General features: G+C 40.2%; 1 protein-coding gene across 1 annotated transcript; it reads left to right on the forward strand.

Moving 5' to 3' along the window:
* Nucleotides 1-3,978: 3,978 nt before the first annotated feature.
* On the forward strand, nt 3,979-22,723 carry LOC146699855 (protocadherin alpha-C2-like). The gene is made up of 4 exons (XM_085469777.1): nt 3,979-6,789; nt 9,125-9,183; nt 12,754-12,839; nt 18,747-22,723. The coding sequence occupies exons 1-4, from the start codon at nt 4,249-4,251 to the stop codon at nt 19,058-19,060; spliced, it is 3,000 nt and encodes a 999-aa protein (XP_085325903.1). The 5' UTR covers nt 3,979-4,248; the 3' UTR covers nt 19,061-22,723.
* The last annotated feature ends 1,153 nt before the right edge of the window (nt 22,724-23,876 follow it).

Genomic DNA, 23,876 nt, shown 5'->3' on the forward strand with positions numbered 1-23,876 from the left:
TGATGCGTCTGCTGGTTGTTTTAGATGCAAGCAGGAGTCCATTAAATACTGTGCAGTTTGGCAAAATGGCCATGTCTGTCGCAGAAGTCACAAAAGGCTTGTGTTAAATCGAACATTAACATGAACAGGCACAGACTTTCCTCAGCAGGCAAAGTTAAGATCAGTTCAAAAATCTCTGTGGTGAAAGGTGTACTCCCACACTTCTTTCTTTGTTGGTAAGTGTAACACGGACCTTTCTTTATGTTGGAATATAAATAAGCATAGATCTGTGTGAGGACAGCACATCCAATTTAGCTCACATATTCATCAAATTGCTGTTGCTATGGAAACAGAAGTCTTATGCAACAAATGCAAAATGGTTCCTATAACCAGGTGAACAGCAAGGAGAATATCTGAATGAAAAATGTGTCTATCTATAACATGCACATACACACACACACATATATATATATAAAAATTCCCCACTCGCCCCTGTGGGCGGTCAATCCTTCAAGCTCGGGTCCTCTACCAGAGGCCTGGGAGCTTGAGGGTCCTGCGCAGTATCTTAGCTGTTCCCAGGACTGCGCTCTTCTGGACAGAGATCTCCGATGTTGTTCCCGGGATCTGCTGGAGCCACTCGCCTAGCTTGGGAGTCACCGCACCTAGTGCTCCGATTACCACTGGGACCACCGTCACCTTCACCCTCCACATCTTCTCGAGCTCTTCTCTGAGCCCTTGGTATTTCTTGAGCTTCTCGTGTTCCTTCTTCCTGATGTTGCTGTCATTCGGAACCGCTACATCGATCACTGCAGCCGTCTTCTCATGTTTGTCTACCACCACTATGTCCGGTTGGTTAGCCACCACCATTTTGTCCACCACCTCCTCTATCTCCTCTCTATATATGGCGATATTCAATAATTACTTAATTATATTTTTTATTACATTATTATCATATCATTATATTGTTTCATAACTGTGTGGAGTTCACACAGGAGGTCTGAGACTTAATATTGTAAACCTTTAATTCTTTTGTGCCTGTTGTTTTTCACTATCACAACCCTGCATTAGCACCAAGATGAAATTTAATAGCTTGTAAAAATCCAAATTAGGGACTAAAGACATGCTAATTCTAGGGCAGGATGGGAAACAGCTTTGTGCAAGTAGCAAAATATCTTCTGTGTACTAAATAAAAACACATCGATGGCTGTTTTAACCTATTTTCTCCTCATTTTTTCTTTACTTCAGCTATGTGGTGATTCATGATATCTCAGTAGCATATGGCATTGACATTAAAGTGATGTTTTGTTGCAGAAATACTGATAAAACTTTGATTATTATTGCAACACATTCTAGTGGTCCAGCTAACTGTGCATAAATAGCCAAAGAAGACATTATGGCTTTCCTCCATTGGATGCATTCATCCAGTGATCTATTCTGCTTAAGGCTATCAGGACAGCCTTGCCAGCTGTTGTGACCGACTTTGCTTTCCTGATTTGGAACGATTTCCCAGACCTTAGCTTAATCAGAAACAAAATGCTGCCCTTTTACATTGAAATGATACAAGTCATTTTTTTTCCAGTGGTTTGCTAGCTTTCACCTCAAATTGCTATTACTCTTCCTTGTTATTCACCATAAAGCTCTGAGCTTCATAATGTGTAATCAGTAGAGCTTCCTTTGTATTCATAGTGTGATAGGTGTTATGTTCTGGCTCTACCCCAAGCCATGGTTACTGACCTAGCAAACCTCTGTCATGGTTTTCTGTGATTTATGATCATTTCCTATGATTCTGTTGCTCCTTTAGTACTACCCCCCCCCCCCCCTTCACACACACACACACACACACACAAACACACATATATTATATTAGATATCTCTAATCAAACAGCATCTTGGTTCTCTTGGCTCATCTGTTCACCTGAGCCTCAGGTACCTTGGTGTGATCTTTGATTCTGCCATGTCCCTAGAACAACACTCTTGCCAGTTGTTTAGGAATTGCCTTTTTTAGCTAAGAAACATCTCCAAACTGCGAACTTTGCAGTCTGAGTTAGAAATGGTTATTCATGCTTTTATTTCATCTCGCTTAGATTGTTGTAACAGTCTTTTTCTTTGTTTGGGCAAAAGGAATCTTGACCGTCTCCAGTTAGTCCAGAATGCTGCCGCAAGGCTTTTAACTAAGACACCAGTGTTACGTTCATTACACTGGCTTCCAGTACATTTTAGAATTCATTTTAAAATCTTGGTACTGACTTTTAAAGCTTTGAATTGTGATGCCCCTGCTTACATTTCTGATCTTTTAGAACCCCACGCTCCCTCTCGCAGCCTGAGATCATCTAATCAAAGGCTGTTGGTAGTCCCACGAACTCGTTTTAAGACTAGAGGTGGTTGTGGACTGCTCTCCCTCCATCATTACGTTGCCTTGATTGTATTTATTCTTTTAAAAAGCAGCTTAAGACTCATTTATTTGGATTGGCTTTTAATTAGATTTGTGCTGTATGTTTGATTATTAATGTATTCTGTTTTATATTACTGTGAAGCACTTTGTGGTTTTTATCCTGTGAAAAGTGTTATATAAATAAATTGATTTGATTTGATATATATATATATATATATATATATATATATATATATATATATATATATATATATATATATATATATAGTCATCATTCACCTGTACATCGTATATCACGTTTCATACAAGGAATGAGACTTCTGCTTTATGGGGTCCTTTATGGGGCTTCTTTAATACGATTATGTGACCTGACAGTCTGAGGTCTGCCTCTGACAGTGATCCATGTGGAGAGGAGCTTGTGATTGTCAGTACAATGCTTTCTTGCTGCTGTGCCTTGCCTAAATGATCGCCATGCGGTAGGCTGCGCTGCAGAATCGCCACTGGCAAATTAACCATCCTTGCGACTTCGGAGCAGACAAAGGACGACAAATATGAGCCAGTTCCCGGACATGTGTCTGTGTTTGTGAACACGTTTCCCCACGTTTGTATTTTATTACGCTGAGAATTTCGGCGGATCCATTCATTACCACCGCCCCTCACTTCTTGCGCAATAGTGAATCCAAGAGAATCTGCCAAATAAAACATTTTAACTAAATATTCACGTTATATCATCAATTCCCTGTAAGTCTGCGATTAATATTTTGCCACATGCTGCACAGCTAATTTTAATTACCGGATGAAAGTCTGGTAAGACTGGATGCATACGCCAAATATTTATGTGGTCTTTTTGTGTGGTCGCCATTCTTTTTTTTTTCTGGAGGTGCTTTAATATGTGGTTAGCTCACAGACCTTACACCGACATCGCAATGGGGGGATGAGAGGAGAGAAATGGGTGGAGGGGGAAGCGGGGAGCTGCGCCACAGCGGAGAGGAGAGAGCTGAAATCTGAGTGCGCGCTAGGGCGGATAGTGTCCTTCCAAGGTCAAGTCACCTACATTGAATTTTATGAGTTCCGGTTATCCATTCAAAATAAACCTAATATGAACAGACCACTGCTTTTTTTGCACAGAACATACTGTGTAAATATTTGATCCGTAGTGCTTGGTTCATAGTTCCATTTATTAAACTAAATTAAATACATAAACATAATACTTTTTAATCATGTCATACAACATGAGGCACAAAAAAAATGTAATACATTTCAAGCATCACGTCTCACATAAAAGTCTTTAATCAATACTAAAATAACTATTTAAAATGGTAATAGTTAAGTGACATATCACAAATTTTTATGTGATTATGAACAAATTATTATTCATAATGGTTCAAAATTTTACAATTTTTTTTCTAAGTAAGGAATTACAGAACTCCTCGCCAAGCTGTGACCTTTTTCCTTTTATTTCAGCGCCTAAAATAATCCCACACATTGGATTGGTTAAATCGTTTTTTCTTCTCTTCTAGTGCAAGCAAACTTGGGCACAGACCGCTTATAATTTTATTTTGAAAGGGACAGCAGTCTTTTCCGATTCCATAAGGTAAAACTTCGCCTGCCTTGATTATCTGACGGCTCCAGCGACAGGGAAACACACCCGTCAGCAGCGCGCATTGGAGACAAAAAAAGCGCCTCACGGACAAAGGTAATATGGATGCGCTGGAGAGGATTCGCTTCAGCCGGGTATCACAGTGGATGAGCCGCTTCTGTTTCATTTACCGGGACACCAATTAGCCCACCTTAATGAGGTGCTGGGATGCGAGATACTGCAAGCTAAAAAGGCGGAAGGCTGCATTTAATCCGTCTGCGGATCCTGTGAGCTTGCAATGGCTGTGGCTGGGCTGTGCAACCGGATAGGGAATAATGTGCCTTTTTATTTTGTGATATTTTCATTATTTTGTGGCCTTTCATTTGGACAGTTACGATATTCGATTACAGAAGAACTAGAAAATGGGGCACTGGTTGGTGATCTAGCGCATGACTTGGGGCTGGATATTCGAAAGCTCGCCACCCGAAAAATCAAGGTAACCTCCAACAGCGGCAAACGCAATGTGATTGTCAACCCCAAAAATGGGAAATTGCTTGTCAATGAAAGGATTGACAGGGAGGCACTGTGCGATTTATCCAGCACCTGCCTCATTAATCTAGAGGTGCTGATTGAAAACCCCACTGAAGTGCACCACGTCGAGGTGGAGATTGTAGATGCCAACGACAATGCGCCGCAGTTCCCCAGAGACGAGTATCAATTGGAAATAATAGAGTCTGCTTTACCGGGGTCTCGTTACCCAATTGAAAACGCTCAAGATCCAGATACTGGGTCAAATTCTGTTCGCATGTATCAGCTTAGCACAAACGACCATTTCGCGCTGGTTTCTAACAAACCCTCTCTAAATACAAAGCACATCGAGCTTGTGCTCAAAAAGCCCCTTGATCGCGAGCAGACGCCTTACCATCAATTAATTCTAAGTGCTGTGGATGGTGGGACGCCGGAAAAAACGGGGACGACTAAAATCAGTGTCCGGGTACTGGACTCAAATGACAATATTCCCTCATTTGACAGCTCAGTGTACAAAGTGAAAGTGTTAGAAAACTCCCCCAAAGACACCCTGGTGATCAAACTGAATGCAACTGACCTGGATGAGGGCACAAATGGGGAGATTTATTACTCCTTCAGCAGCTACACCCCGGAGAGAGTGAGGCAGATGTTCAGCATGGACACTAATAAAGGAGAGATAAGAGTGAGAAACAATGTTGATTATGAAGAGACTAACTCCTATGAGATGTACATTCAGGCAATGGACAGGGGCCCCGGTGCTGTGGCAGCACACTGTAAGGTGGTAGTAGAGGTTGTGGATGTGAATGACAACGTCCCTCAGATAGTGTTGTCATCTCTGTCGAGCCCCGTGAGGGAGGATGCCCGTGCAGACACAGTTGTGGCCCTTATTAGTGTTACTGATCGAGACTCTGGAGCTAACAAGCAGGTGAACTTGGAGATCCCAGCAGGCCTTCCATTCAAGATCAAGTCATTCAGAAACTATTACACTCTGGTTACCTCAGCCTTTCTGGACCGTGAGACCACTGATGCCTACAATGTCACTCTGAGTGCCACAGATGGAGGAAATCCTCCCCTATCCTCCCAGAAGACTATACAGGTGGATGTGGCAGATGTTAATGACAACCCTCCACGATTTGAACAGACCTCATATACAGTCTATGTGGCTGAGAACAATGCCCCCGGGGCCTCTTTGTGTACTGTGAAAGCTCGAGATGCCGACATCAAAGAGAACGCACGCATCACCTACACAGTGCTCAATGACAACAACCACGGCATTCCTGTCACCTCATATGTGTCTGTGAAGGCCGATACAGGGGAGGCTTATGCCCTGCGAGCCTTTGACTATGAGTCACTGAGAGAGTTTCACTTCCAGGTCAAAGCCCAAGATGGGGGCATTCCTCCGCTCAGCCGCGTCGCCACAGTCTACATCTATATAATGGATCAGAATGACCATGCACCACTGATAGTCAACCCCCCTGGCAATGGCACGCGCTCCTTGGAGACGGTACAAAAGAATGCCGAACCTGGTGTCCTTGTGACCAAAGTGGTGGCATACGATGCAGATGCTGGTCCAAATGCTTGGCTGGGGTATGTGCTGGAGACAGCCACTGACCCGGACTTGTTCAAGGTGCATGAACACAACGGAGAGATCAGGACCACTCGGAGGATCTTGGAAGACAACTCCACCTCCTTCACTCTAACTGTTCTTGTAAAGGATCATGGCCAGCCTGCTCTTTCCTCCACTGCTACTATTAACGTGGCAGTCATGGAGGTGCCACCAAAAGTGGTGTCTGATCCCAAGAGGATTATGCGACCTCAAGGCCCAATCCCTTTGTCCAAAGTGACCGTCTACTTGACCGTGGCTTTGAGTGCCACGACCTTTGTTTTCCTGGTCACTGTGGTGGTGCTGGCTATTGTCCGCTGCCACGCCTACTGCACCCAGCCTGGGTCCTGTTCCCCATGCTGTGTGTCACAGAAACCCCCTCCAGATGGTGGGAACAGCAGCGTGAGTGCTGGCGGAGGTGGCAGCAGTGGAGCTCCAGGCCAGCCTAATAACAATGTGGTGCTTCGGAGAGACCTTAAAGTGGAGCCTCACTACATCGAAGTACGTGGGAATGGCTCCCTAACGAAGACTTACTGCTACAAGACCTGCCTGACTGCCACGTCTGGCAGTGACACTTTCATGTTCTACAACACAGGACGACCCATCAGCGGCACCTGGGGCAGCGGTGCCGACCGCTTTTTCACCAGTGGAAGTGGATTTGTACGCAGACTCAGCATGCCCGATGCCTCCCTCCAAATCTGCCCAGAGGTGGGTCATGAATTTTTTATTTTTACCTTTTGTTCGCATAGCCGGAAGGTCAGGAACCTTCAAGTTTTAAAAAGTGTCTTGAATTTGACCAAGGTGTAAGCAGTATTAGGCACTTTTAAACATACCAAACCGGACTTTTCATTCCAATATGGTGCCAGTGTGCAGTGTTACCATATTCTCTGTCACTGTCACTTTGTTGCTGCAGGGAGATGACATGTTGCACATCAGGTTTTTACCCTCTCCTGAACTGAATCCCTGCAAGCTTCAGTCTCTTTGTTTAGTTCCCACTTGCACTGCAAACTCACTCAGTGTAGCCTAGCTCAGCACTCACACCGAATTAGTGTCAGTTGTGATGCTTTTCAAGGGTCCTATGTTATTTCTGATGATTCAGAGATTTGTGTTTCACCTTGAGATTGTCATCACGTCTACACCAGGAACAGGTCATGTATCATTCCTACTACTTGGTCACCCTCTTTGCATGCAGTTTTGATTTGTCTGTGTTTTTGTTGTGTTGAGTAAGGCAGTGACATAGGAGCAGTTGGGGTTTCCTGACTTGATTTCTGATTATGGTTAGTTTTGAGGTTTATTTTTATGGCTGTATTGCATTTATGACTTCTGGGTGATTTTTTAAAAAAAAAAGAGAGAATCATTAATGAGTTAACCTCATTTAATAATAGAGCTTTTTAACTGGCAATATTAAAATCAAGGGTTTGGCTTATGTGATTTCCTGAGCACATTATTTCCATTTGTGTTTATTTTAAAGTTATTCTAAAGTCATTTAGATTATGTCTTAAATGACTCTTGCAAAAAAGTTTGGGGTGACACATTCTGCTTTTATCACTAATGCTTGCTGATGATGCAAATATTCATTTTTTCAGTTATTTTTAGTTTTTTGCTTTTTTGTTGTTGTTGTTTTTTAATTTATATGATGTTGAAGGTTTGGATTTTCCACGAGTTCCCTGTCTTAATTAGCAGGTGGCAGTCTCTGGTAAATTAGTTATTTTAAAAATAAATCTGATCAAGACAAGTGTAGCAGTGTAAATGAAATTAACCTCCACACTGTGTTCATCAGCCTTGCAAATTAAATTTACTCAAATGGGCTGGGTCTACCAGCAAAAAATACTCCCCCCTGATATGAACTAAGGAATATGATGTGCTTTCTTTATCTGGGACACTTGCTGCTGCCAGCGCAGGTTTGTTTCTTAAACACAGCTTTTTTTTAAATTCAGCGTTGTGCATGTGCCTACTCATGAAGAACATGATTATGAAAGAGTCCGGCATAATTAATGGCTGTGAAGCATTAACTTGTAAATGGTAAATGGCCTGTATTTATATAGCGCTTTAGCTCATTAAAACAATGACTTGCCCCTCTATGCCATTTATATTGCAAAGAGGGGGACGTTCTTTGAACTTAAATGTAGAATCATCAGTGAAATCTACAATGACCAAAATCATATTGGGACTTCCACTTATTTCTGGGAGTCCTAGCAGGCTTTCAATGGTGAATAGCCTCAAGCCCCAGATCTGAACTTCACCAATACTTTTTAAATTTCTGTGCTCATGTGGAATTTTGTTTATCAGGTTTTCAGTGCAAGTATAGAATGTGCTATGTACTATTAAAATGTGTCCATACAGTTACCATTGATTAATGATAATTTAATGTTTTAGATGAGATATTCAGAAAAGGAACACAAGTAAAGAGGAAATACTTTTATAAATACTATGTGTTGATAGCTGAGATAGCCGTATCTTAATATAGCAAGGACCAATGCAGGCCAGAGATAGTGGATGTGGCTGGTCTCTCTTTTTTATTGGAGTTTAAAGGCAATTATTTACCAGAGGGCTGCTGGGAATTTGAAGCACTCAGCTAGGTTCATCAGGAGCAGACAGATTTACTCCAGTGACACACAAACACATACGCATCAGTCTGTACTGTCATCATAGTATTCCTTTAAAGGGCATTACTCTCCCAGCTCACACATTTACAGAACAGTGGAATGAGAGACTGTCCAGAAGCTGTCAATATGGCTTGCAGTCATTGTCCTTATTAAAGTCCTTTCGTGTGTGTGTGTTTGTGTGTTTGTGTGTGCGCGCGCGTGCGTGCGTGCGTGCGTGCATAAGTGTGTGTGTTTGTGCTTGTAATCAGTGACACAACTGCAGTGTTCCTATCACGTCCAGAGCTGGGATGCGTATCATGATTAATTGATGAGGCCATGGCTCTGCACAGTATGAGATCAAGCTAAACTTACTCTCTTCATCCTCCCTCTCTGTCTCTACCTCTCTCTCCTTCATTTTCTTTTCTCTCGCAACCTCTCTCTCCCTCTTGCTCGCTCAGCCCAAAGCCCCGAATGCTGACTGGAGATATTCTGCATCTTTGAGGGCAGGGGTGCAGAGGTAAGCATTTTCCACGTTAAAGTCTTGTGCAACTTTTTATCATCTCAAAAAAGGTTCCACCTTTCCACTCTACTCATCCTGCCGCCATCTAGTCTGCACCATTAGAGAGACCCCTCATTTTGCTCTTGCAACTATAGCATATACGATTCCCCAAGCAAATGATTTATTCACATGTTACAGTTACATTTATCCCTACACCTCTATGGAAATGATTCAAAAAGCTACTGCAACACTAATGCTGTAGCTTTTCAGAAATGACTGTGAGTGGCGCCTAAGCATTTGTTTGAACCTTTAACCTCAACCTCTCCCTTTGGGAAAAGGCCTTTGCGGTTCGGTCACTGGATTCATAGCCTTGGTCCTCTGCAGTGAAATACTATATAGGTCATCTACATTCTGAGCATCACTCCCTCACTTGCAGTCTTTAAGCTGGAAGCATGAAGGACAAACAGGCAGATGATGACATTTCCTAGATTATCACATGCACATGTGCTTCAGTGTCTGCATGTACAACTGCCCCTCACCACCACCCCATGCATGCGTTTGCATTTCTCTGTGTATCACATATTATTGTGCAAAGATGATGTTTTTTTACATCTCTAAGTTTTTCCACTTCTTATTGTTAGACCAAATCCACACAAAACAACACCTCCAAAGACATATTAAACTAAAACATTTGAATTGTTTTAAGTCTACAAACACTGTAGTACTCTAGCCATGATTATCCTCTCCTAAAATCATGATTTCTAAGATTTGGGCTTGAAACCTCTCCTAGGTATTGTGTCAACAATAGATTGTTGTGATTTTAGTGTGCTTGCTCTTTCGAGTATTCCCACCTACATATATCTAATTAATGAAGCACTACACTTTAAGCAGTGTCATTAGCTGCAAATCAGAGAATACTGAAATGAAGAGGATCATAGAAAAAAGCACCAACGATTAGAAAAAATTCTACCCAAAAACAAAACTTAACAGTTTTCCCATGATTATGTCAGAAAATGTCATTTATTTCCCCATAAGTTGATCTAAAAACAGCAGGGACATCAGGAATTAATGTGTTTACTATTCACACGCCTATGCTTTCTGCAAAACTCTCCCAAATTTCATGGTACCAGTGCTTACCGCTCATTTGTGAAGTCATCTTCTTAGTCTAAGTTGATTTAATTGGATATTAGTGTTAATTTGTATGGATCATGTGCACTCTGTCATCAAGTCACTGTTACATGACATGGATTCAGATAAATCATCACTGCAATTTGCCGCTGCCACTTCTTAAATGACAGTGACTGTAAAACACACAGAGACACAGAGATGGCTCACATCAACACTTAGCCACAACACAGGCGTGCTGTAATGTACCAGCATGTAACACCAGCACTGTTGACCCATATTCTGAGTGTAGACAGAAGTGCAGTACATCAGTACTTTCTGTGTCATATTCGTATACATCAAACTGCTTAGAATACACCTGGTCATTTTTTCTTCATGGGGAAATCAAGATAATGCAGGTTGCAGATGATAGTATTAATGTGCTGCAGAAAAACCTAGTCAACAACAATTAACTATATATGTATAACAAATGGATGAGGGAAAAGATTTTTTGCTAGGGTGGGTGTGTCAGTTTTATATAAGCTCATACACTCATATTTAGTCAAATATTTGGACTTTCTGCCAAATGCATTTCCTCAAATGTGATTGTTTTCACACCACGGTGTCAGCGTGGTAAAGATAACGCTATAAAGCAAGCTGTCAGTTGGCTTCCCTTAGCTTAAAAACTGGAGACCAGGATGGAAAGGGGCAGGTTTGCTCAGTCACTCAGATAATTGGACAAACTAAAATAATTGTTTTTCTTTCTCAGAACTGAGTTAAATTCCTATTTTTGCACCTAATTGTACCCTTGTTAGTCTTTCTCTCTAGCAGCCAGTGTAGGTGAAAGCCAGATCTCTTCCTCTTGTTTGGGGGTTGCTAGGGCACTGGCCAGAACTAGCTTTCCTATCATCAGAAGGAGAACTTCTAGCAACCTTGTTACTGCTGGCAGATTCAGGTTGGCTGATTTAGAAAATGCTGATATTTTTGGCCTGATTTTCAGACATCTGGGATCGACATCTGTTCATCCTTGGATGCAAACGGATTAACATTTGTTGGTAGGCTTATTGCACTCGTAGAAAAGTACCAAGTGCTCTTTAACTTAAATAGTTTTGCTGTCTTCACTTCACCTGTTTCTCCCCTACTGTGCTTCTTACAGCTCAGCCCCTGCTAACACACACAAGGTGAAACAAAGATCACAGGGAAGATGAAAAGCTAGCACACCCAAAAATGATGGCAAAACAAAGTCTCACACTGTACTAAATCTGTAATTAGTAAAAAATTTGATTGATAGACTGTTAAATGACTTTTTCACTGGTTTAACTGATCTTTTTAAAAAGCTCTACATTTGAAAAGCTCTATATATACTATTGCCATCAGTAGTATTCTTATGTATTTGTATAAACATGTAACAACTACATTAACCTACATTATGCTATTATTTCAAAGTGAATATGAAAGTATTTGTCACTTAAAGTGTTGAATTACTTTTTTTAAAGGCACACAATGAAACATATGCATTTTATGCATTATTCTATTGTGATATCAAAGTCATTTAGACATATTCAATTACTATTCAAAACACTGAGCATGGATCAGGATAGTTCATTATGCTTATAAATTTCAAAAGCTATGGAACGATTACAAGTGCAGAAATCCGTCAAGTCATATTTTACATGGAAGCTCCAAAATGAATGAAAATGAAGACTTGCAGTGCACCTTTGTTATTCTTTGCAAGTGGCACTGTTTTCATGTAGCAAGGTGTTTGGCCATAGTTATAGTATTTTAGTGTAGTTATAGTGTATACTGGTGCGCACTGTTTTAGCGGTTCTTAATCCTGGTCAACTTCAACCACAAACACAACCACATAAAACAGCTGGTTATCTGGGACAGAACAGCTATTTTCAGTTTCCATTATAAGCAGCAAAGTTTAAAGAGCACTTCATGTAGTCCTACAGTAGTCGTCAGTATGCATATTTCTATTCTGTGAAAAGTCGCTCATTCTTTTATGTGCTCCGTCTTTCTTCATAGCTATTCCTAGACCAATTTAAATGCATTACAAAAGCCCTGAGTCTTTAGATATTCTGTCATATGAGGCAAAGCACAGGTATTCAGCCTGAAGGGTGGTTTTTTTTTAAAGTGGGGGTGGGGGGCTGTACCCACTTACAACAAGACCACATGAATGTATCCACAATTTCTCTTTCTGGAGAGCCAGAAAGCCACTGTCAATGTCTAAAATAATCAGTATTGCTGTTTGAAAGTTTTTAAGCTATTTGAATACCACTTAATTTGCCTTATATTAAACAGAAATGTCATCTTATTAGACTATTATTTTAAATTGCTCAGTTGTGGATGGATTCCAGGGTCTGCACCAACAATCATTTGAATTTCATAACAAAATCTCCGAATGTTAAGGAAAATGTGTCCTATTTTTAAATATTTGAATGTTTGCAAATTTTTCACTGACTAAATGTGATTGCCTTTCAGTTCCGTCCACATGGAGGAGTCCTCTGTGATGCAGGGAGCCCAGGGCATGCTGGTTCAGAACTGGCCCACTGTATCTAGTGCTGCAGGTGAGTGGAAATGTAGGAATCAGGATACAGGATGAAGATTTTTTTAAACTGATTTTGTGTTAGTTAGATGTAGTTCAGAATATTTAGCTAGAAATAGTTCAGATGCCCAAAATATAATTTGGGTTAAACCATCTAGGTCAAGGTCAAGTTGATTTATATAACACATTTAAAACAACAGTGTTGACCAAAGTACTGTACATTAGAAAAAAGTGTCCCAAGAAAAAGTAGACTAAAAATCCAAAACACAATAAAACAAAATAAAATGAAATGAAATAAAATAAAATACAAAACAATAAAATAAAGCAAAGGAAAAAGTTCTACTTTTTGATGGATGAGAAGCTGTTTTTGTCCTTACATCATGATATAACTTGAAGGGCAGCTGAACAGTGAAGCCCACTGCCAAGGTCAACACCTTATGCCAAAATCTTAAAGATTTTTTTCCTAATTTTGACAGGTTCCTCTTTTGAAGAAGAACCCGTGTTCAATCTCTACCTGCAACTTTTTTTGTAAGATCATTTTTTTGGCCTTTTAACCTTTATTGGATAGAGACAGTGTAGGTAGACAGGAAAGCGGGGAGAGAGAGAGAGAGAGGGGAAGAGATGCAGCAAAAGGCCACGGGTCAGACTTGAGCAGGTGAACCAGTCACCTGCTCACCCACTCAGCTAAACCAGCACCCTAATCTATAACTTTTTATCCACCATTAATATTTACCATAAATAAGTAATTGACATTTGTCTCATCATGTAACTGTCAGCAAACAAACAAATTAGCATGTATGCAGAGTTCCATAGGCCAAGCAACATGCATAGTCAGATAGCCACCAGAGCCGTTGGACCCTTATGCAGAGCACTTTCATACCTAGAATATTGTCACTTTCCACAACAGCAGCAAGCAAGAGCTAGAAATCAGAAAAGGCAGCTGTCTCTTATAAGAATGAGTTAGTGAGTGGGTGACAGTGCTGAAAAATGTTGCAACACAACTGATGTGTAAAGAAAGCTGGACTCATAGACCTGTGCTTTACAGAAAGTGTGTCTTAGAGCTAATGCTTAAAAGTTTGTGTGTGGAACTTTACAAGGGCACAGAGGCTGGAAGACTTTGGTAAGCAAGATTTCAAAACCATGTTTCAGCACTGTGAACCGTCCCCCTATTCTTCCACCCCCGCTTCCATTCATTGATTTTCTGTCTGGCTTCAGGAATTAGGACATACGTAGACACTTGAGGGTGAAGAGTAGCATCACAGTAAATCACTTGGCAAACCAGGGACAGAGTATGAATTTACTGCCTGTCAGTAAACATGAATAAATAAAGATTTTTTTCTCTCTGTATAAAAGGAAGTTGGGAAATTGTTTGAGATACCAGCTGCATCATTTCCCAGTTCTAGTGTATTCCCCTCTGCCAGAGTGCAGCAAAAAATGTGCAATTTTTTTACTTACAGCAGATGGAAACCATCTGGCCAACTCCGCCCCTATAAAGACTCAAATATTGTCTCAAATATTATCTTTAAGTGGAGTGCTCAGCATACTGCGGTCCTTCCAGTTGTTGCTGATGCATTAGGAAATACATTTTTAGAAGTGGCTTAGTGCAATAGCACAGACAAGTTTATCCTCTCTGTTACACGTCATCCTTTATTGTGACACATTTTCACATCTGTAGCAAACTGTTATCACAATGAAGCCTTTAATAATTGACCAATTATTAATAATTGGCCAATTATTAAAGTTCTTCATCTTCCATCAAGTGTTGCTGGAGTTCCTGCATTGTGAATTCTTTCATCCTCTCCATGCACCTTGGAAATAGGTGAAGTTGTGCCAGAAATCTTTGCTGCGATTTATCACAATGAAGTCTTCCGACATGCTGTGATGCATCTAAATGTGGCACCTTCAAAACTGTGTTTATGTAAGTGACCCTTGGTGCAGATGAGGAGACATTTGTCTGATGCCAGAGGGGGAGATGTGCTGTTATCAAAAACAAGAAAGTGCCATAAAAAAAAGAAAGATGTGGCAACATTTAAAGAAACTGTGATTAGAAGATGAACAGAAGAGACGTACAGGGGGATGGAGGGAAAAAAAGCGAGGTGTGGGGGGATGGAGAAACAGAGAGAGAAAGGTTAAGAGGATTGGCAGGTTCCTGCAGTAGTGGTGTTGCTAGGGAACACCATGTGACCTGTTGCCTGGCAACACTGTCTAACTGAGAGATTGCTGCAGCAGCCGCACCCTCCATCAGCAGGGAGTGGGCGAAGGCAGTTTCCATAACAACCGGTCATATCTCTGAATGGAATATTTAGAGACAAAAAAACAGAGGAGTAAAGGGGAAGGGGACTTGGCAAAATCATGGTTTTAAGAAAGAAAGAAAAGGCATTTTAGAGGATATCAGGTGGAAAAGCAAAGTTTATGCTTCCTATGCAGAATACATGTGGTACATGTCACATATATGTACGAGCACTGTGACTGTCGCATGTCAGTGTGCCACAAACCATCAGAGGGATTCATTTCAGATGGAACCATGTCTCGGAGTAGCCTATTTTAAATGTAGGTTACACCAAATGAGGCTTCCGACACCCTTATATTTTCACATCAGGTGCCACTACATGCTCCTCGCTATACTTCCCTGCTCACTAGCAGTTACAGTGTAATCCATTTGCTGTGAAGTATAGGCTGTTAAAAAGAAACACTGGCTGGAGCATGTTAGATAAACAGCAGCACAAAGGCAGCAAAGCTCTTTAAAATTTTGCACTCTGTGACATGAAGAGCTTATATACACCTAAACAGGAAATGTCTGAATTAAAACGTGGGTTGTTTTTTAAATTAACAATGCCAGAGGTCTGGATTTTTTTCAAGCAGTGCATGAAGCCCTAGAATGTTCCAAGACACTAAGGCGATACCCATTTGTTTCAGTATGCTGTGTCAGTGGATATTGTACTTCTCTGTACATCATGCAGAGAAATACAAACTTTTTGACCTCTGCTCTGTGTATACTATATCCACACACATTTGGTACTCTAAGCAGGTAATGGTAACATGGTTACAAATCAAAATTAAAATTGTAGAAAATCTAAAGATCATCCAAACATTTATTTACTACAGATTATAGATCCAGATGTTTCCACCAACGCAAGTAGCAACATTTCAGGATGAAAAATTAAGCAGCGCTGGCTCAAAGGTTAAGCCAATCCCTCCCTCCCAATGGTAAATTGCCAGACAGCAGAAATAAATGTTTTTACAGCCTCTATGGAGACCAGAAATTATTTGGCCTTTATGGGAACTCTAGAGTGAGTTTTAATATATTGAGATCACCTGTTTAAATTGCTTAAAGGCTTAACACTATGTATTATTAGGCCCATGGCCCCTTTGACTGATAGGTAGACGCTAAGCTTTACCTCAGCTAATTTGAGTCACTTAACTGGAAGTCTCTCTGGTACCTTCTGGAGTATTTTTAGTGTAGTTATCTAACAAATAGTATGGTTTGCTGTGAGGTATAGACCTTCTAAGAGTTTCTGCTTGAGTTTTGATATTTGACAACTGATATCTTTATATCCATTGATCCAAATATGCTCACTGCTTGTTCAAACCCCACCACCACCACCACACACACACACAAAAGAACACAAGCCATGCAGGCATCAGGGGCCCGTTCTTCGTACGTCGCTCACTACATCCAAGATCAAATGACACATCCAAGACCAAACCATCGCGCTAACCGTGAGCTCGCTATTCCGGTTCCCCGAACACACCTGCTGTTGACGATTAGTATAGCTGGACGCAGTAATGTGACATCACTGGGTGTCGTAAAAGGGGCTACGCATCGATAGTGGAAACATTGATCGGCAACCCTCTGATTGGTCGGCGAAAATGTCGACGGAGCGCACTCGGCTCGGTATTTTTCGGCAGCAGAGCAAGAACTCTTGAGTGAGGGATTTCAGGAGTTTCAGAGTTTAATTAAAACGCAAGGGAACACTGCAAAGGCTGCAAAAGCAAGGAGCGAGGGCTGGCAGAAAGTTGCTGACAAATTAAACTAGTAAGTAATTTAATAATAACAATAATAATGGAGTGGATTGATATAGCGCTTTTCAAGGCACCCAAAGCGCTTTACAATGCCACTATTCAGTCACTCTCACATTCACACACTGGTGGAGGCAGCTACAGTTGTAGCCACAGCTGCCCTGGGGCAGACTGACAGAAGCCAGGCTGCCAATGTTAAACATGTGTAATAATTAAATGATCACTTCTGCAAGCAGAAACTAATTCGAACTAATAATTTATTTCTCTCTTATCTGACTACTCCTTCTATATTAAAATCAATGACCCTTTCTGGCATTGTAGTTTCTTTATTTAATATCTAATGTACTTGCAATGAGTCAATGATAAATCATATATGAAGAATGCCTATACACTTTATATGCTCACTGAGGTTAAACAGCACAATAATGCAGAGCGACTGACTGACCAGTTCAGTAGAGACCATTACATCTGCTGTCATTGTAGCCTGTACGTGTTATATATTTTTATACTCAATGGACTCGTTGTGGGGACTTTGTGGGACACTGTGCGTCTGAAGAGCGCACATTTTCAAAATAGTGTACTTCCCAGTGGGGCAGTGGTTGAAATCATTTCAGCACTCCAGCAATGTCATAAATAGCCTACAAAGAAAAATCAAACAGAATCTTTTTGTAGGGGCCCGTTTTTGATCTAAATATTATCCAGGCTGAAAGTAGGTCAGCGCAGAGGGAACTGGTGTGAGCCTGAGAGCGCCGTGTCTGCAAAACCCGCCCACCCCCATCTTTCTTACTGCCTCTCTCTCATTCACGCTCTCTCTCCCTTCTCTCTCCGGCTTCATCTCATCTAGCATCCGCTTTCTTTTTGCATTACGAAATGTATGACCCTTTGACCTCAATAGATGGGTCCTTTTCTCACGTTTCAAAATAATTATTCAATATAGGCTATAGATCCCTTCTTCATTTTTTATTTTTTTGTCAATTTGCAATCTGGGTTTCTTAATCTTTCACATCCATGCACTGTTGAATCCTTGTCTCTGGCTTCCAATGAGAGTAGGATTATGCTGCAGCCATCATCCAAATACAAATCGCACTGCCAAGTTAAACATCCCTGTGGTTTAAAGGTTAGTCCCCTCCAGTCCCCTTCAGTGAACTGGGTTGCATTGCTCTCCTTAAAGTATATGAATCTTGGCTATTGTCAGGCCAACATTTAACCCTGTAATGCCAAATGTATCATATCATGCTTCTACCACTTACAAGCAAAACGATCAAAATATCGCTGCGTGTTAAGGCCGCATTGAAAGAGTATACAACGCGTATGTGTAAATGTACCAACAAAATGCACCTCATTGATAAAAGATTAATGGAAAATTGATATCAGTCAAAATCAGTCAAGTTACACATCTTTACCACTTCTTTCGACAATTGATGCTTTCATTTGAGATTTTACTTCCTTAATATATCTTATATAGCTTTGATTTCAGCTCTTTTCTCCTTTTTTGTCATTTCAATTTAACTTTGCTCTTACTTTAAGATTTCCAAATTATTTTGGTCTGTGATATTGCATTTATTTTATTTAGCTGAGTTTTTCATTATTTGGCTTTTGGGATAGTTTAGCTTGGAAGCTTTAGAAACAAATGGATAGCTTTAGCCTAACTCTCATTAAAGGTATTTAAGTCTGCTTACCAGCATCTCTATGGTGCAACTGGGTACCAGGTAATGTGATGTTTTTAAAAAGTTAATATTTTTTTCCTTTTTTTAATCAGAATCTCTCAGCTAGAATGCTAAGTATATCGATTCCCTAAAATTTTAAACAGTTCCTTTAACAAATAAATAAAATGTAATGAATTATTCTCTTTTCATTGTTTTTCTTTTTCCTTTTTGTTCTTTTCCATTTTTTAATCACGTGTGTGTAGATGGAGAAGGTGGTGGAGAGCTATCACCTCCAGTGGGCGCTGGAGTTAACAGCAACAGCTGGCACTTCAGATACGGCGCTGGACAAGGCTATGGCCTTCCTCAGCCCCTGAAACCAGGAGAGATTCCACCTGAAGCCTTCATCATTCCTGGATCTCCAGCCATCATCTCTATCCGCCACGACCCAGGTCCTGTGGATGACAAGGGTGAATTCATAAGCTTTGGCAAGAAGGAGGACGCCAAGAAGAAGAAAAAGAAGAAGAAGGACAAGAAAGATAAGAAGGAGAAAGGAAAAGATGAAAGCGGTGATGACTAGAGAAGTGGTGATATGACAGCAAAGCTATTAACAAACTACCCAATTTCAGAGCCAGAAAAATAAGCCAAATGCATATTGTAGAACCAAGGGAGCCTCCTTGCGCCATATTTGCATAGACATTGTATAGTGGCCAAATCCTCATTAGACCAGGCCTGGCTCCAAACGTCATGCGAACTTGTTAAACAAATGCTCTTTATCGAAAGAATGGACCAAATTACACCAGAAAATGATTTATTGTCTTAGATTAGCCTTTGTGATTTGCTGCCCACCCCCACTTCCCCAACCCCTTCCCCCACCCCCAGTTTGTATAACAACAACAAAAATAGCACCCAAAAAAGGTGTACTATTTGTAACGACCATTGTCCACTGAGGCTGCCTGTGATGACATCTCTGGCCCTCCTCCTTTTTGACTAGTTCAAGGGTAAGTAAAAAGTAAAAGAAATAACTTTAAAATTAAAAAAAATAATAAACGGGGCTATTGTCTTCAGAATTATGGAGGCGTTGTAGAAAATCTAAAAATGTGGGCTTTTATAAAAAATAAATACGTAAAAAATATAATAAAATGAGCAAAGACAACAGCATATAGTATGCGTAACATAGGATTAGCACCTTTGAGACTACAAGGTGCCTGAAAGAAGTTAGACCACGCTCAATAAAGAGCTCTGTTTCAGTGTAACATAGCACATTGTGGAGGCTGAGGACCTGGACTGGGTTGCACCAACTATGCGCAAGTTTGTTCCCAGGTTAGGATATAAAGTGGTGGCCTCATAACTGCTAATTCCTTTGCAATTAGCATGTCGCTAAATTCAATGATAGAGTAGGTATTAAGACGTGAGTTCAAAGGTGAGATCTTTTGATATTATTAAAAGTTAGAATGAGTAGCAAATAAGTAATAGCAATATACTGGATGGTTTTGGGACTAGATTGGCATAAAACATGGCCGATTCTCATTTGACTTTTAAAGGAAAATGCTAGTATTTGAATGTTTTAGTCCACTTTCTACCAGTCATTTTTAAGGCTAATCATTTTCTAAAGCACATCATTTTGTTTTTGGAAATTCTATTGGGGTTTTTTTTTACCTGTTTTTTTTAATGGACTATAGCACAAAAATGCATTAGCTGAGACTCGGAACTGTTTCACACTGAACACATCGAATTTTGTCCTTGCTTTAAGCCGTATTTTCATCACACTATAGTGTAGCTACTGCACTGACACAATTAACCAGATTAGGTACAGTACCTAAGGCGAGTCTCAGCGTATTATTTTTCACATTCCATGGAATCTAATGCCAACAAAAAAGGAATGACACACTAAATAGTTGAAAATAGCCCAAAGTGTTTGTGCAATGTGTAGACAATGGACAGAAACATTCAAAATCATGGCTGTGGCTCTTCAAGTTGCAAAACAGCAGGGAACTGCTAAAGAAAAAAAAAATGCTACGTGCAGAAAACTAGATTCTTTATTGTTAGTGAGTGCATTTGTGTGACTTGTATCATTTGCACCTGCTTTATTGCTTGCTTAATATGTTTAGCGTTTACTTAAGGTTACGTTTGGACAGATTTCTGTAGTGGTACCGCTTGTAATTTTAGCAATGCCTGAAATGGGATTGTGGCGACTTCGGCCATAACTAGGGAACCTACGTGCAGCTGATGCAACCAGCCCCTGACATGGCTTCTTCTCTTGGAATGTGACACAGGTTAATGGGGTCTGAATTAGCACACCCAGTCTGAAAGACACATTACTGTACACAAACACTGATTTTCTCTCCGCCGCTTACACACAATCCAACAAATCAAACATACGCACACATGAACACATAAATTCAAAATACACGAAAAGAATACGCAGCCCTTTGTGGAAACTCCAAAAACTGAAGGCCAATGCCACCCTTAACATGGGAGTGTATTATATGGCTAGGAAGCAGGAACGCTGCTTGTCGCTTCATTTCTGTTCCGATCCGTCCTCTTCTGTCTTTGAATGTTAAATAGTTGTTCTTTAAGCCTTGCGCCACTGCCTCGCCTGCTTCAGTGCTTGTAGGATGTGCTTGCCCGCCGCCTGTTTCCTCGCTCTACTCCTGTTTCCTCAAATCAACATGGTTGGACATCTTTCCACTTTGCTTCAATGAACTGTACAACAGTAACATGTGTGTATTTGCATATTTACACAGATACAGACACATAGACATATAGACACATGTCACACTCTCATAGACATTTTTTTTGTCTCAACTTCAGCTGAGTTTAGGCGTTTCTGCCAGAATGTCTCCTCTGGTTGCTCATTGTTGACAGCTCTGTCATCTCTCGCATGACTTGTATGCACTGAATTGCGAAGACGCCTGAGAGCTTAGCAGAAACTGAGATTATGCTGTGCTAGATATGAGGCAAGATGGAGTGAGAGTCAGAAAATAGTAGTCATAGTAGTCCATTGTGTAGATACAGTGTAGGAGACAAAGAAACTATTGGGCAAGTCATTTCACAAGCCTTTGCACAAGCACATGTATTGCAGTTAACACTGACTGGGAAGTACAGTTCAGCTGCAGTACAAAGAGGCTGCATTCAAATTATGATAATTACTATTATAATAAAAATTGTGACTGAAACGTGACAAAAGTTCATTGGCTTCACCTGGCATCACCTTAAAATTTCCCTTTTTTTGCTTTATGGCTCCACATGAATATGGGGGGAAAAAGTTTGCTGGGAAGTTTTGGCACTGATATTGTGTATAAACATAGTGTGGTAGAAATGGGAGCAGCGTCAACATGATTGAAAGTGTCATAAAATCTCACCTCGCTGTTCCTTTTATTAGACCACCATATTACCAATCACTATAGGGGTATATAGGTGCTGCTCAGTCCTTCCCATGCACACTATTCCCTCCTCACCTGCCCTGTTCTTCAGGTGTACTTCTGTGCTGTCAGATCACCAAGTGGCTGTTTGCATGTTATAAGCAAAGGAAACAGATCCTATATAGATACTATATATATATATACATAGATATGTTTTTCCACTGGGAAATGCGTATTGGAATATTTACATATACCTCTGATACACATTCTCAAAGACAATACACACACCTCTCCCTACAGACACAAACATACAGTAAATACAGACATGGCAGCAGCAATTTGTGGAAAAACCTAAAAGAAACACATTTTCTTATCATGTTGAAAATAAATTTAATCTTCTAGATAAACATAATGCTATTGTGTTATGCTATGAAATGCCTTTTTTTCTTTCTGTTTTTACCCATATGATTTTCATGGATAAGAAAATCAGTCCTTAAACTAACTTGTGTTCAACTTTGAAATGATGATCAAAAAGACACTATTGTGAAATTATATACTTTGCTCACCCTCTGTACCTTTCCCTTGCCCAGTAGAGAAAAAGGCAGAAAAATAAGAAAAAAAATATCAAAATACAAAAAAATGAAATAAAAAAAAATAAAGTTGATGTATTCTCTGCTTGTGTATAGTGAATGTTCCTCAGTCGTTGGGTGTGGCGGTGAGTGGCACATACCAGTCGACTGTGACAGTGCAGATCTGTTAATAACTTTTTTGTACACCTGCTCATCATTGTAAAGGTGATCATAGTGATTCTTATGATTTAATCAATCTGGTAATGTGTTTTGTTAATACGTCACAAATAAAGTTTTTTTTTTCTTAAATATCTCAAACAGTGTTTTGAATTCAGTTGAACTAACAGCTTATTTTCTCCTTCAGTAGACTGTGACGCCCTTTTTTTCCTCTCCACTTTTGCAACAGTGGAATTTTGAAATAAGGAATGCAGGAAATGAGAAAATACAGCATTAGTATCCGAGGTCAACAAGATCTCAACATTTTAAAGTTGGCAAAGCCATGAAAAGGGGACTGGATGATGATTAACGTGGGACTTTAACATCCCTTCTATTTGAACAAAGACTTGTCTTTCTTTAGGAAAATAGGAAAAGCCTTTATCTATTCATTGCACTTGCTCCATCTGTCTGGAGAAGTAATTAATGCACACCACCCTTCCTCCGCTTTCTTGCTGCAGCCGACCCATACTGTTCATATTTAATAAGCATTTTGTTTGCAGCATATGTAATAACTAAAAAGGCTTTCTTTTTGTGGAATTAATATCTAAAGACATCAAATTCTACTTTAAAGATGACTTTATTCTAACACAATTCATTCTGAAGACACTTGTACATAGGATTGTGACTTTCCTCCATTCCTGGGTAGCACAGGGGGGCAGTGGTTAACAAGAAAGTCCCTGCTTCAAACCTCATGGTCACCTTTTTCTGTATTAGCATTCTAACCAGGCCTGCTGGCTTTCTTCTGGGTACTTCCTGGCAATTCAATTCAATTTTATTTATATAGTGCCAAATCACAACAAAAGTCGCCTCAAGGCACTTCATAGAAAAAGGCTTTCTTTTTGTGGAATTAATATCTAAAGACATCAAACTCTACCTAAAAGCCTAAAAGCACGTATGTTAGTCTAACTGGGGATTTTAACTCATTAGTGTGAGGTAGATAACGTGGTTAAAGTGCATAGAACAATGTAGTGCATGAATCTATGGTTAAATGTGATTTAGGTATGTCTGAATTGCTTTGAGCGGTCAGTATGATGGAAAAAATGTTACATAAATGTCAGTCCCTTTCCAACAGACTGATGATAATTAGCAGTCATACTGACATGTTGTCAGTGATGTAAAAAAATAGAAGAGGAAGAAACAGTGAAGGGGCATAATTAATGTTTATCTGCCCTCTTGTGGCAGTTTTTTTGAATGCAGCTTTAAAATGAAAAACAAAATTGCTAATTTAAGTGTTTGGATTTCATAT

The sequence above is a fragment of the Copadichromis virginalis genome, linkage group LG10, assembly GCF_057382275.1.
Source record: "Copadichromis virginalis isolate Kocher_CV1m ecotype Utaka linkage group LG10, C_Virginalis_male_GT1.1, whole genome shotgun sequence".
NCBI classification, from domain to species: Eukaryota; Metazoa; Chordata; class Actinopteri; order Cichliformes; family Cichlidae; genus Copadichromis; species Copadichromis virginalis.